We start from the raw sequence: 19,514 nt of genomic DNA, 5'->3' as shown, positions 1-19,514 counted from the left end.
TTTTCCACGTATTGCCTCCTCTGCGGTCCCTTGCAGAGATTTTGCATACGAACCAGGTACTTTGTACTTGCAAGAGACCTTCATCATTTTTAAAAGACATTTACTTGTTTTGCAAAGACTTAAGACACTTTATATCACATTTACAGTGATATCTCAACCTTAACTTATTGAATCTTTGATCGTTTTGACCTGCATTTAACCAGATAAATATTATATACTTTTTCTAAACACTGTGTGGTGTATTTCGTGGTGCTATATGGTGGTATTGTATGATTCATTTCACAAATACATAACACATTGCCTTCTAAGTTAAGCCTGACTGCTCAGTGCCAAGCTACCAGAAGGTGGGCACAGGATAATTTGGATTGTGTGTGACTTACCCTGACTAGAGTGAGGGTCCTTGCTTGGACAGGGGGTAACCTGACTGCCAACCAAAGACCCCATTCCTAACAGATATCATGGAATTGAGTGGGGCTATATAAAAGCTGTGGACGCATTATACCAAAAGCCTACTGCTAGAATTTATTTGCTGTAGGGGGGGCAATCCGAAGAGATCCAAATCCAAAGGAGTACAAGACAATGGTGCCCCTGTTCTCCTCTTTTATTTGCATTGTACCTCAATCCCCTTATGCAGAAATTGTTGTTTACATCTGTGTTTGCCCCTATACATTTTCAAGTATGGAACACCAAGGTGTTCACCTACGTGGATGACTTGGTTATAGTGACACCTGTCAGGTTACCAGCTCAACCGTTGTAAGACTCAAATAATTATCAATCACTATGTAGGGTTCTGCAAGAGTAGGGTGGTGGAAAGGGCCATGTACCTAGGGTTCATCATGACCTCTGAACTGGACCAATTAGTCAAATACAATGTATCCCTAGTCATCACAAAGGTCAATATAGGTCTGGCAGAATGGACAACTTACATTTATCTATTGTGGGTCCATGTAACGTCATCAAGATGATCTTGTTCCCAAAAGGTTTGTAATTTTTTCAGGCCATCCCTCTTGAGTTCAACAGCTACTGGTTTAAAGCCTTGGATAATATGATTACACAGTTTATCTGGGCTTACTCTAAGACTAGGGGAGCTCTTAAGTGTTAGACCTTACCTACAGAGAGAGGTGATTGGGCACTACCGGATTTCAAACTCTACTACTGGACAGCCACTCTTTAATATATGCAGTCACTTTTCAGAGGTCCGGATCAGTGGATGGATGTGGTTCTGCTGGAATTCCATCTATAGGTCTTGCTGGGGAGAGAAGCCAAAGGTCGGTTTTTGAGATAGGTGGAACCCAGCTATTTAAAAAAAGTCTGTATAAGACAGTATATGGTGCTTATCGGGTCTGTGCGCCACTATGTAAAAAAATTAAAGTTGGGGCATCACAATCACTATACTCTACTGCAGAGAAATCCTCTACTCCCTGACATATATATGGGCTTAACCATAGTGGACTGGGTCCCTTGTAGAATTGCAGGATCAACTGATTTGTTTTCATAGTATGGATTCCTGACATTCGAAGAGATACAGGATAGGTTTGAGATATCCCAGAAATATTTTTTCACGTTTTTAAAAATTAGAGACTTTTCAAGTCAGAAAGGGGGAGGCTCCTGGGGGTTTCAGAAGGTAGAACTACTAGAACATTGGGTCGGTTGGGACTGATACACTATAACTCAGCTTTACTCTGATCTAAATGCCCTCACTAAGGATGACATAGAGAAGCAATCTGAAAAATGGCAATTAAGTTGGGGGCATCATCGTGTTCCCTTTTAGAATCACTAAATCTGGCACATACTATACTGGTGTTGACTAGTTTGCAAGCACAGTATTACAAGACCATTTTTTATCTACATTATACCCCTTGGAAAATCGCAAGGTGGGATGGAACAGCTGGCACTACGTGACCCTTATGTCAATGTCCTGCGGTTGATATTATCCATATGTTTGCCACTTGTTTGGGCCTTGGCCCTTGAGCTGCTGTGGGGAGGGATTGCCACAGTCTCTGATCTATGCTTGGGTATTCATATTGAGATAACTCCTCAACTTCTAATGCCTGGCGTACATAAAGATGTGGCCCTCTGACCTGCTCAGCGGTTTGAATTAATTGCTTTAGTTGTGACCCACCTATGTAATGTGTCACTCTGGTTAGACAAGTGGCCCTCAACCTTTCAACAATGGCTTGCTCATCTTAAAGCGATTAGTAATTTGGAAATGGCATTATATGATAGGAGAGGAAAAAAGCCAGCCGGAAAGGAAAGATGATCTGGGCTCCCTTTTTGGAATGGTGTAGGAATTTGCTAGTATGAGGTTCGCTGTCTGATGTACTGGGGTGCTTATCAAGTGGCTGGTCAACACTAAGGGGGTCATTGTGACCTTGGCGGTACATGACCGCCTTGGCGGAGTGCGGCGGAAGCACCGCCAACAGGCTGGCGGTGCTTCCTGGGGGATTCTGACCGTGGCGGTAAAGCCGCGGTCAGAAAAGGGGAGCCGGCGGTTTCCCTCCGGTTTCCCGCTGGCCCAGGGAATCCGCCATGGCGGCGCTGCTTGCAGCACCGCCATGGGGATTCCGAGCGCCTTCCCGCCAGCCTGTTTCTGGCGGTGTCCACTGCCAGAACCAGGATGACAGGAACGGGTGCCGTGGGGCCCCTGGGGGCCCCAGCACTGCCCATGCCACTGGCATGGGCAGTGCAGGGGCCCCCTAACAGGGCCCCACAAAGATTTTCACTGTCTGCTGTGCAGACAGTGAAAATCGCGACGGGTGCCACTGCACCCGTCGCACCCCTTCAACTCCGCCAGCTCCATTCCAAGCCGGCTTCATTGTTGAAGGGGCTGTCCCGCTGGGCCGGCCGGCGGTCTTCTGGCGGTCGCCCGCCGGCCCAGCGGGAAAGCCGGAATGGCCGCCGCAGTCTTTTGACCGCGGAGCGGTCTTTCGGCGGGAACCGCTTGGCGGGCGGCGACCGCCGACCGCCGCGGTCAGAATGACCACCTAACTGTGCTGGATTAGGCAATGGCCTCTATGACGGGGTCTTTTAGATGTTTCTAAACGCCTAGAATTTAGGTCTTGCCTGGGCTAGTTTTAATTATCTATTATTCAATAGGCTAATCATTGCGAACGTACTTCTGTTTGAAGGAATTTTAGTGCTCCATGTGCTGGCTGTACTTCACATTTGTTATCTGATATCTACGCATGATTTCTTTTTTGTTTTGGAAAGTGTCTCTTTTCACCCTTTTGTTTGGATGTAAGCTCTGTATTGTAGAGAATTTCACTAATGTGCTGTTCTCATCGTTTTCTCCTCAAAATTTAAATACATTTTTAAAAAAAAGAATATAAGTAGTTATTGCTATAGGAAGGTTTGGCGGTGCCTCGTTTAGACAAGTATTGATTAAATTCAGTGAAAAAATCAAAGGTGTTGTAATACACAATGCCTTGTTAAAAACAATCAGGAAGCACACAATTGTTCACCAGTGACTTCTTCTATTATTCCGAGCAACATTATTATATCGGTAATATTTATCACTAATCAAATTCACATTTTTTTTCATTTCAGGAATGCCATTGAAGAGAATAAAAGGCTGTATGCTCTCTACGACACAAGGTGAGCATAACCTAAAGCAGTGTACTCTTGAACTGTTCTTTCAAAAGCACCCCTCATTTTGCCTCAGAATTCTTAATTCAAATGCCATTGTTTGTGGTTCTTCTGATGAAAATAGAATACATGTTTAGGCCTGTGGTAATTAAAGTTCTTTTTGTGCTTGCTCTCCCTCCCTCATAATGTTCTGGACACCCTTCTGTACACCAAGTCATACAAGAACACGCTCTTAAAAAAGAGATCCTGGATTGTTTAAATGTATCATGGTTTTGCGTGCACTTGTCTGTTCTCCCCTATGCCTAGGTACATTAAGGCCTGCTGGTGTATGGTTTTAGGTATCTTTAGTACTCAGTTGTGGTAACAAGCATTCAATTAGTTTGAAATGTATTTTGAAAAGGACACTGCCACCCCCGACAGGATTTGAAAAGAGAATATTGTAAGGAGACGATGGGAGGAAGCGCTGCGAAAGCTGGTTATAGTAGTACCATTGGGGGTACTGTTAATGACAGAGAGCAAGAATTTGGAATGCTGAAATGACCATGAGGGTGATTCATTAATAATATTCTATCTAAGTCTGCCTGCTTCATCAATAACTGGAGCGACACACTAGATGTAGTCTGAAGTGTATAGAGAAGCAGCATCCATGCAAGCAAAATGTGTTTATATTTTAAGATCTTCTTTTAACGAGTAGCTGGAGGAATGTTGAAACCAGGAAACATGCAACTGGCCGCTAACTCGAAAGTGAAAATGTTGAATAAAATAACATATTTTAAAATGAATATTTAGTAAAGCTCAGAATATGCAGGAGTAGCTGACCAAAGGAGGTAGCCTGCCTGAACAAGCTAACTAGAACTGCTAAACTTCAAAAGTGAACAATTTGGCAAATCCCATAATTTCTAGAGTGGGATTAGAATGTAGACTTCATTTTCACATAAAACAAAAGGAGGACTAGAATGCAGATTGTGCATAGAGTTTGGTGTCCTTTCCCCCACCAGTAACTTTACCTTACTGTGTACTTTTTTTTTTTTTTAAGATGTTTTTTATTGAGTCAAATACAAGAACATTAACTTAACATTGCCAGGACAGAGATATGCAGTTGTGAATATATATGCATAAGGAATATTGTACTTGTAAATGCATATTTAAACATGTACATGAATTAGGCATATACAGCAATATAGTATCAAAGACTCCAAGTTTGAATAAAGAAAGAAGAAAGAAAGAGGGAGAGGGAGAAGAGCTTTAGGGATAGAAAAGGGAATCAAGTGATAGCCATGTAGAGAGAGAGGCAATAGGCATTAGTTACAGCGAATTTAAGATGAAATAAGTATATATAAGAAGAAAAACAGGAAATATATTGAAATTGTTTTAAAAGGAGGAGAAAAATCCATTTCCTTCGCAGTGCGTGAGAGATAGTTACTTAATGGCAACCATAGCTGATGAGGTTTGAAGAAAGTTCCTGTTGAATCAAGCTTGTAGCTGTCAAGTCTATGATGATAACATACAGAATTCCACCACTGTCTGAGAGTAATGTTCTCCGAAGATTTCCAGTTAGAAGTAATAATAGAGATTGCAGTAGAAAGCAAAAGGTCCACCAATTTTCCAAGAGGCCTGAATGAACTCCAGATATCGTGTACGCCTCCCAAAAACAGTAATTCATATGACATTGTTAAGGAGATCTGAGCTATCGCTGAAATGCAAGACCATATTGAGGACCAAAAAGTAGATAGGGATGGACAGGAAAAAAACATGTGAAAGTCAGTACCCTGATGAGTGTGGCAGCGCCAACAATTGTCATTTTGTGCAAGTTTGAATTTGTAAAGGCGTACAGGAGTGTAGAAAAGTCTATTATAAATAAAATATAGGGACTGTGTGAGGCTTGCCGTGCGTGCAGTGGAATGTATCTTATACCATATTCTATCCCATAAAGAATTTGGCCAAACAACACCAAGATCTGATTCCCACAATGTCTCAATAGGTGATTTGAGTCTAGGTGAAACAGACGTTCTTAAAAGTTTATAAATTCCAGCTGCCCTAGGATAATTAGAAGTTACAATCGGGTGTGGAGATGATGCAAGAGAGGAATGATTATGATGTATAAGTCTATTGAGGGCCTCTTGGACTAGAGTAGAAAGAATAATATATTGGGATTTCATGCGAATAGGGAGATTATAAATTGCTGAGAGAGTAGTAAAAGGGATGATAGAGTCTTTATGATATAATTGGGAAATGAGAAGAATACCTTTAGTCATCCAAGCCTTCCAACACAAGGTTTTACCTTGTTTCCTAAGCGAACTATTGTGCCAAATAGGACTGTTAAAGAATTGATTAATGGGGGTAAGATGTGAAATAAAAAAAGGTTTCAGTAAGTTGACTGAATGGGAGATAGTGCTGGGCAACCAGAATTTTGGGGGGTTAGACATAAATATAATGTGTTTATGGGAAAAGGGAGAAATAAATGTTTCTTCCAAAGAGAACCATAGCTTTTTAGGGGCATCATTGAGTGTAGATAAATAGGGATGTATTTGCTTAATGCCAAAAGATTTGTGATAAGTTATAAAGTCAGGGAAATTAACTCCACCTTGTGCTTTAGGAAGTTTTAATTTCGAGAGAGAGATTCGGGATTGTTTACCGTTCCACAGGAACTTGGATATAATTTTATCAATTGAACTAAAAAATAGTTTAGGTCTCTTAATAGGAAGCATCATAAGGAAGAAGTTAATGATAGGGAGAAGCATCATCTTAATGGTGTCCAAGCGGCCCCACCACGTGAGATATAACGGAGACCATTTCTGTGTGAGATCTACAAGCTTTGCCGATAGGATTTATAAATTAGTCCTTAATGTATCCTTGAGAGTAGTGCAGTACCATACCCCCAGGCATTTAATCTTAGAAGAATTCCAAGATAATCCTGTATCAAGGAATACAGAGCCAGTGCAATGAGCATTAAGTGGTAAGACCACTGTTTTGTCTATATTAAGTTTATAGCCAGATACATCAGAATATAAGTTGAGCTCATGCAGGAATGAAGGAAGAGAAGTGTCAGGGTGAGACATGAACAAAAGAATATCATCAGCATATGCCATAAATTTGATGTGTGCATTATTAATTTGAAACCCCGTAAATTGTTCAGACGTTTTTAATTGGTATAGAAAAGGTTCGAGAGCCAAAATAAATAGTAAAGGAGATAATGGGCATCCCTGACGAGTACCCCTTTTAAGAGGGAAAAAAGGAGATCGGATACCGTTTGTTATAACCGAGGAACATGGTGAGGAATAAAGAATGGATATAAAATGTCGCAATTTACTAACCAATCCATGCCATTCCAATGCTTTCGACAAGAAACCCCAGTAGACCCTATCAAAGGCCTTTTCCGCATCCAATGATAATGCTGCCAGAGGAATCTTAAGTTTAGATGCCTTGTTAATAATATTTAAAAAAGTACGGGAATTATCTGCTACATTTCTATTAGGGATAAAACCAGATTGATGAGAATCAATAAAGTCAGGTATATATGGGAGTAAACAGAGAGCTAAAACTTTGGCATAGAGTTTACAATCAGTATTAATTAAAGATATGGGTCTATAATTTTTACAGTCAGTCTCATCCTGATCTTTTTTGGGAATAAGACAAATCATGGCCTCCGTAAATGAGCCAGATGCAGAACCTGACATTATAAAATGATTAAGTAATTGAAAGAGTTTGGGGAAAAGAGACTTAGCAAACTGAATAAAGAATTCTACTGTGAAGCCATCTGGGCCTGGAGCCTTACCCTTGGGGAGAGATTGTAAAGCTGTATATAGTTCGGTAAGTTGTAGGGGTTGGTCTAAAGATGAGAGGTCAATCTGCAATGGGTCCCTTGGTTTGAGATTAGAGAAATATTGGTTGAGAGATTCAACTGTTGGTATGTGTTCTGGAGTGTACAGGTCCTTATAGTAAGAAGCGAAACACAATGCTATATCTTTATCTCTAAAGTGTTTAACACCATTGTTATCTGTGATAGATTTAATAGTTGTTTTTTCTTTTCTTTGTTTCAAATATCGAGCTAGAAGAGAACCAGCTTTATTGTTACCAACATAATATCTGGCATTTATTTTCAGGAGGGTGCTGCATGCTTGTTCAGTGGTATATTGGTTAAACTCCATTTTAGCTGAGACTAGTGCTTCAAGATGTGATTTACTAGTTTTGTGAGTATAGTATTCATGTTCTAGGGACTTTATATTTTCAAGGATGGAAGTCGATTTTTGTTGAGCAGACTTTTTTTTGAGTGAGCGTAACTTATGATGAAACCCCTAGAGGCTGCTTTGAATGCATCCCACACAAAATGAAATGATAGTTGATCACTATCGTTGATGTGAAAGTATTCTTCTATAAACTTACTGTAGGAAGCGATAAAAGTAGCATCTGAAAGTAGAGAGTTATTAAACCTCCATGAAGATGTTTTAGAACCATTAAGAAAAAGATCAAGGTCAGTAATCACAGGTGCGTGATCTGAGATCAAAATAGCACTGATTTCAGAGTTGACCATATGTTGCAATAAACCTTTACTCAGAAAGATATAATCAAGCCTTGAATGGGAATGGTGGGTAGGAGAATAAAAAGAGTATTCCAAGAGGTCGGGATTGCATAGTCTCCAGGAATCAGAGAGAGAATGGTGTAAAATAAAGTATTTAAAAGCTTTGTGGGAGGCATGTGGAATGAAACGTGACGTGGAACGTCTGTCCAAAAATGGATAGAGAATTTGGTTGCAGTCACCACCTATTAGTAAATTGTTTGAGGAATGTTCAGAGACAATATGTGAAAGATTCTTCCAAAAATTTGGATCTGGATGTGTGGGGCCTTATATATTAAGGATAGTAAGAGAAATATTGTCAATTGTAAATGTAACAAGTACCCAGCGACCTTCTGTATCTTGATGCTGTGAAATTATGGTAGGTTTGAGAGATTTATGACAGAGTATAATCACCTCATTTTTGTTTGTGATGGAAGGGGAGTAGAAAATGTCCCCCACCCATTGTTTTTTAAGCTTAATTGCCTCAGAGTCGTTGAGGTGAGTCTCTTGCAACAAAGCAATGTGGCATTTCAAACGAGCTAGGTGAGATAAGACACGCTGACGTTTAATGGGGTGTTTAAGCCCCTTAACATTCCAAGTAACAGTTCTAAGTTGCATAACAAGAAGTATTAATAAACAACTGCTGTAACAATGAAAAAACTAGGCATATCAATATTGCAAAAGCAAAGAAATGAGGAAGAAACAAGATAGTAAAGAAAAAGAAAAGGAGGAAGATGACCTCCAGAAGTTGTATATACATGGATGTGGCAATACAGGGACTAAAGTCCACGAAAGCTAAAAAAAACAAGATAGAAAGTGAATACCCCGAAAGGTAGAGGGACAGCGGAAAACCTGAAAAGACAGGCACGAGTGGCTTCAGCACAAGAAAAGTGATATTAGATATTAAAACATATGAAGGCGAGTTTCATGGAAGAAAAAAAAAACGAAAAATGTACCATTCAGGAGACCAAATAACGTAATAACTACAGTAAAGGACTGTGGCATGAAAAACAATAAAAATCAAAGCTTAACAGTGGAACGTGTAGCAGAACAGTTTGGATGGTGAGAAAGGGACACGGTTGGGAGAGGAACATGAGGATTGCACAAAGAACACTATCTAAAAAAAATATATATATATATAAGAAAATAAGAAGATGCAGAGATGGAAAACCATGGATATAAATATTAAACATAACCATTACTATAAAACTGTCTAGAAATAAAAAAAAGAAGAACATTAAAGACAAATTAAATTATATCTTCAAGTAATTGCAGTTGCTCCTAGTTCCATTGCTTCTGTTTTGTGTTGGTTAATAAACGTTTGTAGTGCTGAAGGTTCCTCAAACGAGTAAGATTTGTCCTTGAATGTAATTTTGAAAAGGCATGGGTGAAGAAGACCATATCGAATATTCAAGGATTTGAGTTGTGGACGTAAGTCCAAAAACTGTTTGCGAAGTGCAGCTGTAGCAGGAGAGAAGTCTTGTGTGAAAAATACTTTATGACCTGACCATAGCAAAGAGCCCATCTTTTTGGCTTCCAAGAGTATTTGCATCAAGTCAGTAAATTGGAGAAAGAGAATAATAATTCCTCTAGGATGTGCACGAGGGCCAGTTGAAGTCTGTGGACCTAAACGATGTGCCCGTTGGATAGAGAGGGGAGAGGTAGGAGGCAAGCAAAGAATTGAAGGTATTGCTTTTTGAAGGAATGCAATCATGTTAGAGCCTTCAGAACCTTCTGGAATCCCAAAAAGGCGAAGATTATTACTCCTATTTCTGTTTTCTAAGCTTTCAGTAAGCCTTTTAAGTTGAGCTATGTCTTTAGAGATCTGAGGATTGACAGTGTTACAATCTTCAAGGCTACTGACTCTCTGTTCCAGAGAACAAATTTGTTGTTCGTGTTGGGACCATTGCTCCTCAATACGTTGCAAAGAGGCATTAGTGTCCATCATAAAGGGCTTTAGTGCACGCAATTCCTCCATGACATCATCTAGAGTAAGATGTGTAGGTGATTTTGAGGGAGAATCAAGGTCTTTTTTTGGGCGCTTGACGGAGGAGGTGTTAGATGTTTTTTTCGCAACTGCGCCAGCAGCATGAGATGAAGAGGCGCCATCCTTTAAAAAGACTGCAGCACTATCCATTGTTAAAGTTGATGGAAGAGAAGATTTAGTTATATGAGTGCGCACCACTCGAAGACGATTATTAGACTTGGAGAAAGATGATGACTGGCAACTCTGAGAATGATGTGGTCTCCCCATAAAAGCCAGCAGCAATTTGGTAATAGGAAGCCAGCAATGTGAGGTGTTGATGAAATTATATTACAATGAGAAGCTGCTGCCAGAAGTTTCCAACAACATAGCAAAATATAATAAAAAATATATAAATAGAAAATCCTAAATTATTCTCTCATAACAGGCCTGACAGAATACCACAAGAGCAAAGCACTTTACTGCACATAGTCAAACAATTGGAAAAAAATCCCCTTCGTCAAAGCTCCTTGACAAGAGCTGCCAGTGAATACTGAAAGTTGAAAAACTCAGCTAAATGTGTTTGAAGAGAGAGGTCAAAAGTTCAGCTGGCTGTCAGACGGTAATAAATATTCCATTACAGAGGAAACTAGATTTGTAGAATCACATCCAGGCAAGCAGTTAAAAGTCAAATAGAAACATTTCTGTGAAAGTTTAGGTTTGTGCAGAGGCTTATGGAGTGAAACGCAAATGACGCAGATAAATAATTACCTCAGGCACTCACATGAAGTCTCTGAAATGACTTCAGAACTCGATGTCTCTGTAAGATAAAGGCATATTTATGCAGCTGCAGTGCTCCGGTGCTAAAAAATGGTGAATAAATTAATAATTTTGATGTGAAAACATCTCCTTCTTTCCAGGAAGTGCTGAAGTCTCACGGAGCTCTAAAGAGCAGCGGCCATCTTGCGTGACCTCCAGCCACGCCTCCCTCCTTTACTGTGTACTGATAATGCTTTTCCAGGTTATGCTTTAAGCTTTAAACCAGGTCAATGAGTCTTTTCACCCAGTTTAACAAGAAGATAAATTACCATCACATCTCAAACAGCACAATTTAAAATGACAATATGACCCATTTGGTCAAAAAAGGAAAACTCCAGTCGGGAATAACATTGAGGATTTAATTACACATTCAGGCCCAAATTTATGTACATTATTCTCAAAAGCAAAACCATAAAGATACAGAATTACCATGGGTTGACCAAGGAGATGAAAATGATTCAAGCAAACTAACATCAGACGGATTAAACACTTTACAAGAGCAATAAAAAACATCAAAATAATGATCTGATGAGTAGAAAATAAGTGCTGTTCAGTTGTTTTTAAGCATGAAGGCAATTTAAGAGCAATCTAAGTTTAGGTAGCTAGGACAAAGGGAACACCCTACAAATTAGAATGTCACAAGATAGCATATGCTGGGCTAAACACATTAAGACAAAAAGTAAAAAAGGAAAATAACAAAAACATTTGGAAAAATGACATTTGGGGCAAAATGTGACTAACCAAGGTAGGCAAAAAGTAAGTCAAAAGGGAATGCGTCAGCATGTCAGAAGCTCGGTCAAGAGTCTTCTTCTTGGGTCAGGGAAACATTCTCATTACTGACATGGGAAAAGTATCATTCTTAGCTCATCAGTACACGTCAAGGTTACTTTCTCAGGCTCACTATGCCTAAAACAGTAGGACATGAATTTCCAAAATAGCATTTAATGGAAACGAAGTCTGAAAAGAATGACACATTAGCAACAATTACTAAACATTTTTTTACACATTCTATGAAACAAGGCCTTGCAGACATCACATAGGCTAACCAAATGAATTAAAATTGCACATTCATTTATATCAAGTAAGGCACAGATAACATTCAGAATTATTAATTCATCATTATTAAGCTCTGTCAGTGTTCACATTACAATAGTTTTAAAACAAAAAACATTTATTTTTGTGAGAAATGTACTTTTGTTTAAGTAATTCATTAGTGTGCAGACTATTAATTACCATGATGAGGAAACACGTGAAAACAAAACAAATGAGTATACTTAAAGTTTTAGAGCTATAGTAGATCACTTCAAATCACTTGTCTAAAGTGAATGCACATTAATTTAGGCTTTCAGTGCACCACTTTACAGTTAATATGTTAGGATTTCAAATAACAAAATGCAAAAATTGCCATGTGTAGATAATTACTGTGCCATCAATTAGCAATACCATTTTTACTACATCAGTACATAACCACTGATTGCCTTCAATCCCTGTATTAATTCATAGGATTTATGAAGTGTAAACTTTACGATGGAACACTGTACAGAAAGGGGTGCATAAGGACAGTGTGAGCTGACAAAAGAGGGCACCGTTTGTATTCTGAAGAAAAGATAAAGGAGGGTTAAGGCTTGCAATGGTGGGATAGTGATCAGGAGGGAGTGGTTTCCTTTACAGTTAGCTTTAAAACTGGTGGCATCAGTTACCCGCAAATAAAGATTTGTGCCTTTTTTGTCCTTAGTTTGAGTCATGAAAAGATGTGATCCATTTTTCAATGGTCCCACCTCCTGGTGATGACGTTTTCCATTTCACCATAATCTAATCAACATACTCACATTCATTTTACTGCCACCAAGGGTTTTTTAATAGAAGGCAGAATACTGGACACAAGTTTACTAGTCAGTATTGATGTGTGTCCCCCCTAAATGCCCTTGAAAGTCTGCAGAATTGGTGGTAGGGGGCTCCCACAAATTAATTTCTTAGTTCATGCTCAAGCTTCGTTTACTGTGCAATGAGCACAGCAAACAAGCTACTCTGCACTACATGTTATGTACAAAGAAACAAGCATTTCAAAAACTACCTCTCTTCAACATAAGTCACAGGGTGAGGTGATGATATGGACATGGTATGAAAGAAATAAGAAAATTATGCATAGAATGTTGGATCTTCTCAAACTACTCCCTCGCTGAATCTTGAACTGGTGGTCATTTCATGATGGCTGAGGGCAAACAGCAGTGGGAATGAGAGAGCGTATTTTCTTTCCCAAATTACTTGAAGAAGTAAGAGGATGACTGTTAGACCTGACAGCCTTAGGGTGGTCAACCCTAACTTTTTGTCTGACTCCCTCCACTTTTTGGGCACTCTTTTTGCTGGTTTTAGGACTCTGCATACTTTACCACTGCTAACCAGTGCTAAAGTCTATACGCTCTCTCCCTTAAACATGATGACATTGGATCAGACCCAATTGGCTTATTTAATTTACTTATAAGTCCCTAGTAAAGTGCACTATATGTGCCCAGGGCCTGTAGATTAAATGCTACTAGTGGGCCTGCAGCACTGCTTGTGCCACCCACTTAATTACCCCCTTAACCAAGTCTCAGGCCTGCCATTGCAAGTCCTGTGTGTACAGTTTCACTGCCAATTCGACGTGACATTTAAAAGTACTTGCCAAGCCTAAACCTCCCCTTTTTCTACATATAAGTCACCCCTACGGTAGGCCCTAGGTAATCCATAGGGCAGGGTGCTGTGTAGACAAAAGGCCGGTCATGTACCTGTGTAGTTTACATGTCCTGGTAGTGTAAAACTCCTAAATTCGTTTTGCACTGTTGTGAGGCCTGCTCCTTTCATAGGCTAACATTAGGGCTACCCTCATATACTGTTTGAGTTGTAGCTTCTGATCTGAAAGGAGTAGCAAGGTCTTATTTAGTATGGGTAGAATGATAATACAAAATCCTGCTGACAGGTGAAGTTGGATTTAATGTTACTATTTTAGAAACACCACTCTTAGAAAGTGAGCGTTTCTCTGCACTTAAATCCTTCTGTGCCTTACAATCCACATCTGGCAAGGTCCAGCTGGCAGCTACCTTGTGCATTCAGTCAGACAAATCCCAAACACAGGATGCCCAGCCTCACTTGCATACATCTGCATATTGAATGGGTCTTCCTGAGCTGGGAGGCTGGAGGGCTTGACACTTACATGTCAAAGGACAGTAGCGAGCCCTCACACAAAGGACTGCCACACCCCTTACTGGGACCCTGGCAGACAGGATTGAATTGAAAGGGGACCTTGTGCACTTCTAAGCCACTTTTGAAGTTTCCCCCAATTCAAAGGCACATTCGGGTGTTTCAACAGGTCCTCTGCCCCTACCAACTCAGACACTTCCTGGAGAAGAACCTGAACCAGAACCTGCAACCTGCCAAGAAGAACTGCCTGGCTGCCCAAAGGACTCACATGACTGCTTTCTGAGAAGGACTGCTGCCTTGCTGTTGCCCTGCTGCCTTGCTGCTCTCTGGCTGTGCTGAAGAAGTGCTCTCCCAGGGCTTTGATAGAGCTTGCCTCCTGTTCCATGAAGTCTCAGGACCAAAAAGACTTCATTTCTGCAAGACGAACTCCCTGTGTGGTGGAAATCGACGCACAGCCTGCAGAAAATGACGCACAGTCTGCATCGCGGTGAACAATTCAACCCACGCCGAACCGGAATGACGCAGCCTGACCTTGCAAGGAGAAGATCGATGCAGCGCCAGCGTAGCGACCGGAAATTTGAAGCACGGGCCATTGGATCGACGCAAAGCTGAGCTGGAACGACGCAGCCCCTGTGACTTCGTCCTGCGAGTGCCAGATTTTAACGCATCACCCCTGTGGCATCCGAAAACCCCGCAACCTGAAGAGGATCCAAGTCTGTGCTCCAGAAGTTGACGTAGAGCCTTCTCTGGGTGGAAAATAAACAACGCATCGCCATTTGCGGCCCAAGAAGTTGACACACACCACCCTGTTTTTCACACATCTCTTCCTCTGCGGTTCCTTGCGGAGATTTTGAACGCAAACGAGGTACTTTGTGCTTGCAAGAGACATTTGTTGCTTTTAAGAGACTAAAGACGCTGCATATCATTTTTAAAGTGATATTTCAACATCTACTTATTGTATCTTAATCGTTTTGACCTGCATCTTACCAGATAAATATGATATATTTTTCTAAACACTGTGTGGTGTATTTTTGTGGTGTTCTACTGTGTTATTGAATGATTTATTGCACAAATACTTTACACATTGCCTTCTAAGTTAAGCCTGACTGCTCAGTGCCAAGCTAAAAGTGGGTGGGCCCAGGATAATTTGGATTGTGTGTGACTTGCCCTGACTAGAGTGAGGGTCCTTTCTTGGACAGGGGGTCACCTGACTGCCAACCAAAGACCCCATTTCTAACAATGACGATATGAGTAATACACTGTTGTCTTATCGTTTTATAGCTGATAAAAATAGAAGTAATAATTAGATCCTGTTACCAAAATAGTTTGCAATAGGCCATTTTACATTTTCGCTACTCTGTTGAAATTGATACTCATGTCATAAATCTTTAAACAGTGGTTTACTCTGAACCAAAGGCAGCTTGGAAAATGTGCTAATACTAGCCCACAGTGGACCAAGTGAGTGTATAGATTGAGTCTGCTCACCTCCAAGAAGATTTCAGGGTGCAACTTTTATGTGTGACAAGAAAATTGTGTGTTTTCTCTCAGGGCTCTTGGCCAGACTGGCTAGATGATAATTCCTTGGTCAAGCCATCTCTACAAGCTGTAGCAAGTCCTAAACCTCCAGTGCTGTTTTCAAAGAATGGGAAACTAAGGCACTATTTTGAAATTTGAAGTTGAGACTTCCAACATCCAACAGAAACCTCAACCTGAGTGTATAACTCAATGAGTGAATTCTTGAATGACTATATGAAACACATCAGTACCGAAAGTCAATCAAAGATCTTCTGGTTTTCCCCAGTCCTCATTTTTTTAAATCAATTTATTGATTCTGAATTAGAAAAACATGAATGGGAAAAACACAGGTAGTTCAAGGCAGTTTGCATCTTTCACAGGATTACAAAGTGGTACTCATTTACAGTGTGGCTGAGAGAACAGCTAGGTCACACAATAAAAAAGAAACCGTAGAACTTTGTAACTTTACCAGGTGTCACCTTGCCTCCTATCAGTCTGGTACAGCGTTTTATAAATTACATAACGCAGGCCAGCAAGGTCAGCTGATCAGATCAGGTGTTGAAAAAAGAAATTAATGTCTGGGCACATATGTCAAGAAATATCAAGAGCTTTAGGCCTGCACTCAAAGGAAGCAGAAACCTCAGGATCATAGCAATCATAGCAGCGTAGAAAATACATAGGCAAAACAATGTCTACAATTGAAAGGACATTCTGCAAATGCTGGGGTGGATAATTTTGTTAATTACAAAGCAGAGTGGTAGCCAATTGAATGCCTCTGGTTTGTATTGGTGGGTGAGGGTGAGGATAGCTTCCCCAGGCATTGAAAGTGTATTGCGTGCATTCCAGTGGCTGGAGGATGGAGATAAAGACACTGTTGTGAGCAGGGTAGTGACATGGCTCCCTTTCTTTTACAAATTCAGTGAAGACTTTTCAGCAAGGGGCTGCTGATTAGATGTCCTGAAGCACCGCTGTTTGGTAGATGACAGAGGGAGGGGTAGGAGTGAAGATTCTGTGTGCAGATTGAAAAGGGTCCTGCAGGTGAAGTCCAGCCTTTTGTTTTTTGTTATTACACTTTCTCAGCTGAAACCTCACATGACCTTCCGACTCTGTGAAGGTGCTCTCCTGCTATGAAGTTCATCGCTGTCTGGAGAAGAAGACTTGAAAGGACTTTTGAAAGTAGGACAACCTCAAAATAGTTCTGAAGCATCTGATCGTGGATGTGATGTACCTGCAAAATCTAACAAAATCATATCGGCTGGCTTTTGCTCCTTATGTTGGTGCCATGACAGCACATTTTGTCACTGAATATTTTATCATTTCTTTTGTAAGTGGCAACATTAAAAATGCTTGGGACGTCTTACATTTTCCTCTGGGGGTCAGTAAAAAGAATTTAGCTGGCAAAATATTTTTTTGTGCTCAATCTCAGCCTCGAGAAAAGTACATGCAGGTTGTCAGCTGATAACTGAGAGCTACAAAGAGCCCTCATGCTCCACTATCTACCTGCCCAGCTTGTACTTCAGCACCATGGCTGCGCAAAGGTTGCCACTGCAGTTCATGATAAAATTAGAATTTATATTGTGTTTGATACGTTGGTCTTGACACTTCTTTAAAAGAGAAGCTACAGGTGTCACAAGGTACTTAATATAAAGCAAACAATATATGCACTATAAATTTTAAATCACCAGAGTGAGAAATTGGGTTGTTGGCGGAGGGGGGTGTGAACTCTTCTCAAGCAACAGCCACAGTCCTTGTCAAGGTCAACCATAAAAATGTCACTAAAGCAAGGCTTAATTTAGAGAAAATATGTGAAGTATTTATGCAGGACCAAAACATCAATAAAGTGCAAACACGGCACAGGAAATATCCCACTCTAATTTAGAAAAATAGAGTACATTTAAAAAAAAAAATTGACAACAAAATGAGCAAAATCCAAACAGTAAAACTAGAGTTATGAATTTTTAAAGTTTAAAGTGAAAAATAGTGCCTAAAAGATAGAAGCACCAACTACCAATATCTAATCGCACAAGACGGGGACAAAGTCGAAAGAAATGGCTGATTGTCATGGAGAGTGGTTTGGATATAAAAAGTGGACTGGGCTGGTCTCCACTTACCTTTTGACTGGGACGAGGCAGCCAGCCATATCTGAGGAGGAGATGTTGTTGTCAAACAGCCGCTGGACAAAATCGCAGTGAAGATTTCTACATTCTGATTAACAGCCTGATTAGGAATTCGGCTGACAGTTTGCACTGTCCGCTGAACTGCCGAAGGGGAGGTTGCCGCCACAATGGCTACCTCCCTGCCAGACCCACTAAGAGTTTCCCTCTAGGCTGGAGGGCATAAACCTAGGTTTCTGCCCACCAGCCTAGCGGGAAACAGGCTACAGTATTTTCTCCGGCTCATAATAGAGCCAGCTGCAATGTTGTGGCCCGCAGGGTGCACCAGCACCCTCGCAGTGTTCACTGTTTTCAAAGCAGACAGTGAACATTGTGAGGGTGCTGAGCGGGGGGGCCTGCACTGCCCATGCCAAGCGCATGGGCAGTGCAGAGGCCCTCCTATGGCCCCCTGCACCTGTTCTCTGCCAGCCATTTCATGGCGCTGAAACCACCATTAAAAGGCTGGCAGAGAACTGAGTTGTTATCGGCCGGTCAGAGCTGCTCTGCAGATTAGGATCTCTGCCACAGCCAGGCCACTGGGATCCATGATCCTGGCAGAGCTGGAGGTTCCCTGCCAGTCTAACTGCCGGGGTTGTAATGTGGCGGTCGTACTGCTACAACAAGTGTGGCAGTCTTAAGGCTGCCACATTTGTAATGAGGCCTTAAGTATCTTTTATGGAAGCAGAACATTTCCAGCATGACAAGGCTGCAGGCTGCGGTTGACAAGGGTTCCACGAGGGCAGATATTCCTTCTGTGAAAAGCCAGTGAACAAAATGTCCTGCTGTTGAAGAACATAGCCAGAGCTCCTACAAAGTCAGGCCAACTGGCACCTTGGAAGGATCGACAAGCAGGTAGGTACTGGTCTTCTCTCCATTCTCAAAACACTTTTGGCAGAACATTTTTAAGTCCAAAGTTTTTTATTTGACCTATCTTGGTACTTTGGCACCACTTCCAAGGGTCCAGGACTGGAGGGTTACCACTTGGAGGTTCGGGACTCAGTACAGCTAGGTCCAGGTGGAGCTTTGAAATAATTGGAACCTTTTCTGTCTCTGAGGCTCTACTCAGGAGGCCAGACAACTAAACCTTAGAGTCACTCTGGAAGTCTTGAGTTCAAGCAAAAAAGCAGGTCTCAGGCAGGTGGGCAGTCCTGTGAGGGCACAGGGCAGGCTTCAGGCAGCAGTGCAGTCCTATGAAGTACACAGCAGGCCACGAGCTGCAGGGCAGTCCTCTGAGAGTTCTTCCCCAGGTCCAGAAATTAGCTCAAGAGTGTGTTTGAGGATCTTTTATACCGGGTGCCAGCTTGGAAATGGAAGGAACATCAGGGGTTTATCCTCAACAGAAGAGTCTGGAATTACCTGTACCCCTGCCTGGGTCCCAGGCTGTCTGCAGTTACAATAGGCTAGTGTGAAGGTTGGTGTGTGCGAGTTGAGGCAGTGTCTTTGAAGTGAAAGTTAAGATATGCACAACTCCAACCACCATCCTGCTTTGATGGTCCATTTAGCCAACACCCAGTCCCTCTTATATGTGACTGTCTGAGAGGAATACACAAAGGCCAACTACCCAGGAAACATGCTGCAGGTACCACATGGTTAGGAGAAGAAACTGTCAACTTTATAAAACCGGCCTGGGTATATGGTATACAACTTTACTAGGGGCTTATAAGTAGATTAAATATGCCAATCAGGAGTAAGCCAATTTTACCATGTTTTAGGGAGTGAGCACACATACTTTAGCACTGGTTGGCAG

The 19,514-nt window shown here is 41.2% G+C and overlaps 1 protein-coding gene across 1 annotated transcript in view; it reads left to right on the top strand.

Moving 5' to 3' along the window:
- GABRB3 (gamma-aminobutyric acid type A receptor subunit beta3) overlaps positions 1-19,514 on the top strand; it is an 887,545-nt gene that overhangs the window by 419,428 nt on the left and 448,603 nt on the right. The window contains exon 2 of the mRNA XM_069204276.1: positions 3,547-3,594. Within this exon, the coding sequence (XP_069060377.1) occupies positions 3,547-3,594 (48 nt within the window). The remainder of the gene's footprint in view (positions 1-3,546; positions 3,595-19,514) is intronic.

This window comes from Pleurodeles waltl, chromosome 8, assembly GCF_031143425.1.
Source record: "Pleurodeles waltl isolate 20211129_DDA chromosome 8, aPleWal1.hap1.20221129, whole genome shotgun sequence".
Lineage (NCBI taxonomy): Eukaryota > Metazoa > Chordata > Amphibia > Caudata > Salamandridae > Pleurodeles > Pleurodeles waltl.
The sequence above is the reverse complement of the archived record's forward strand: the minus strand, read 5'-3'. Positions and strand labels throughout refer to the sequence as shown.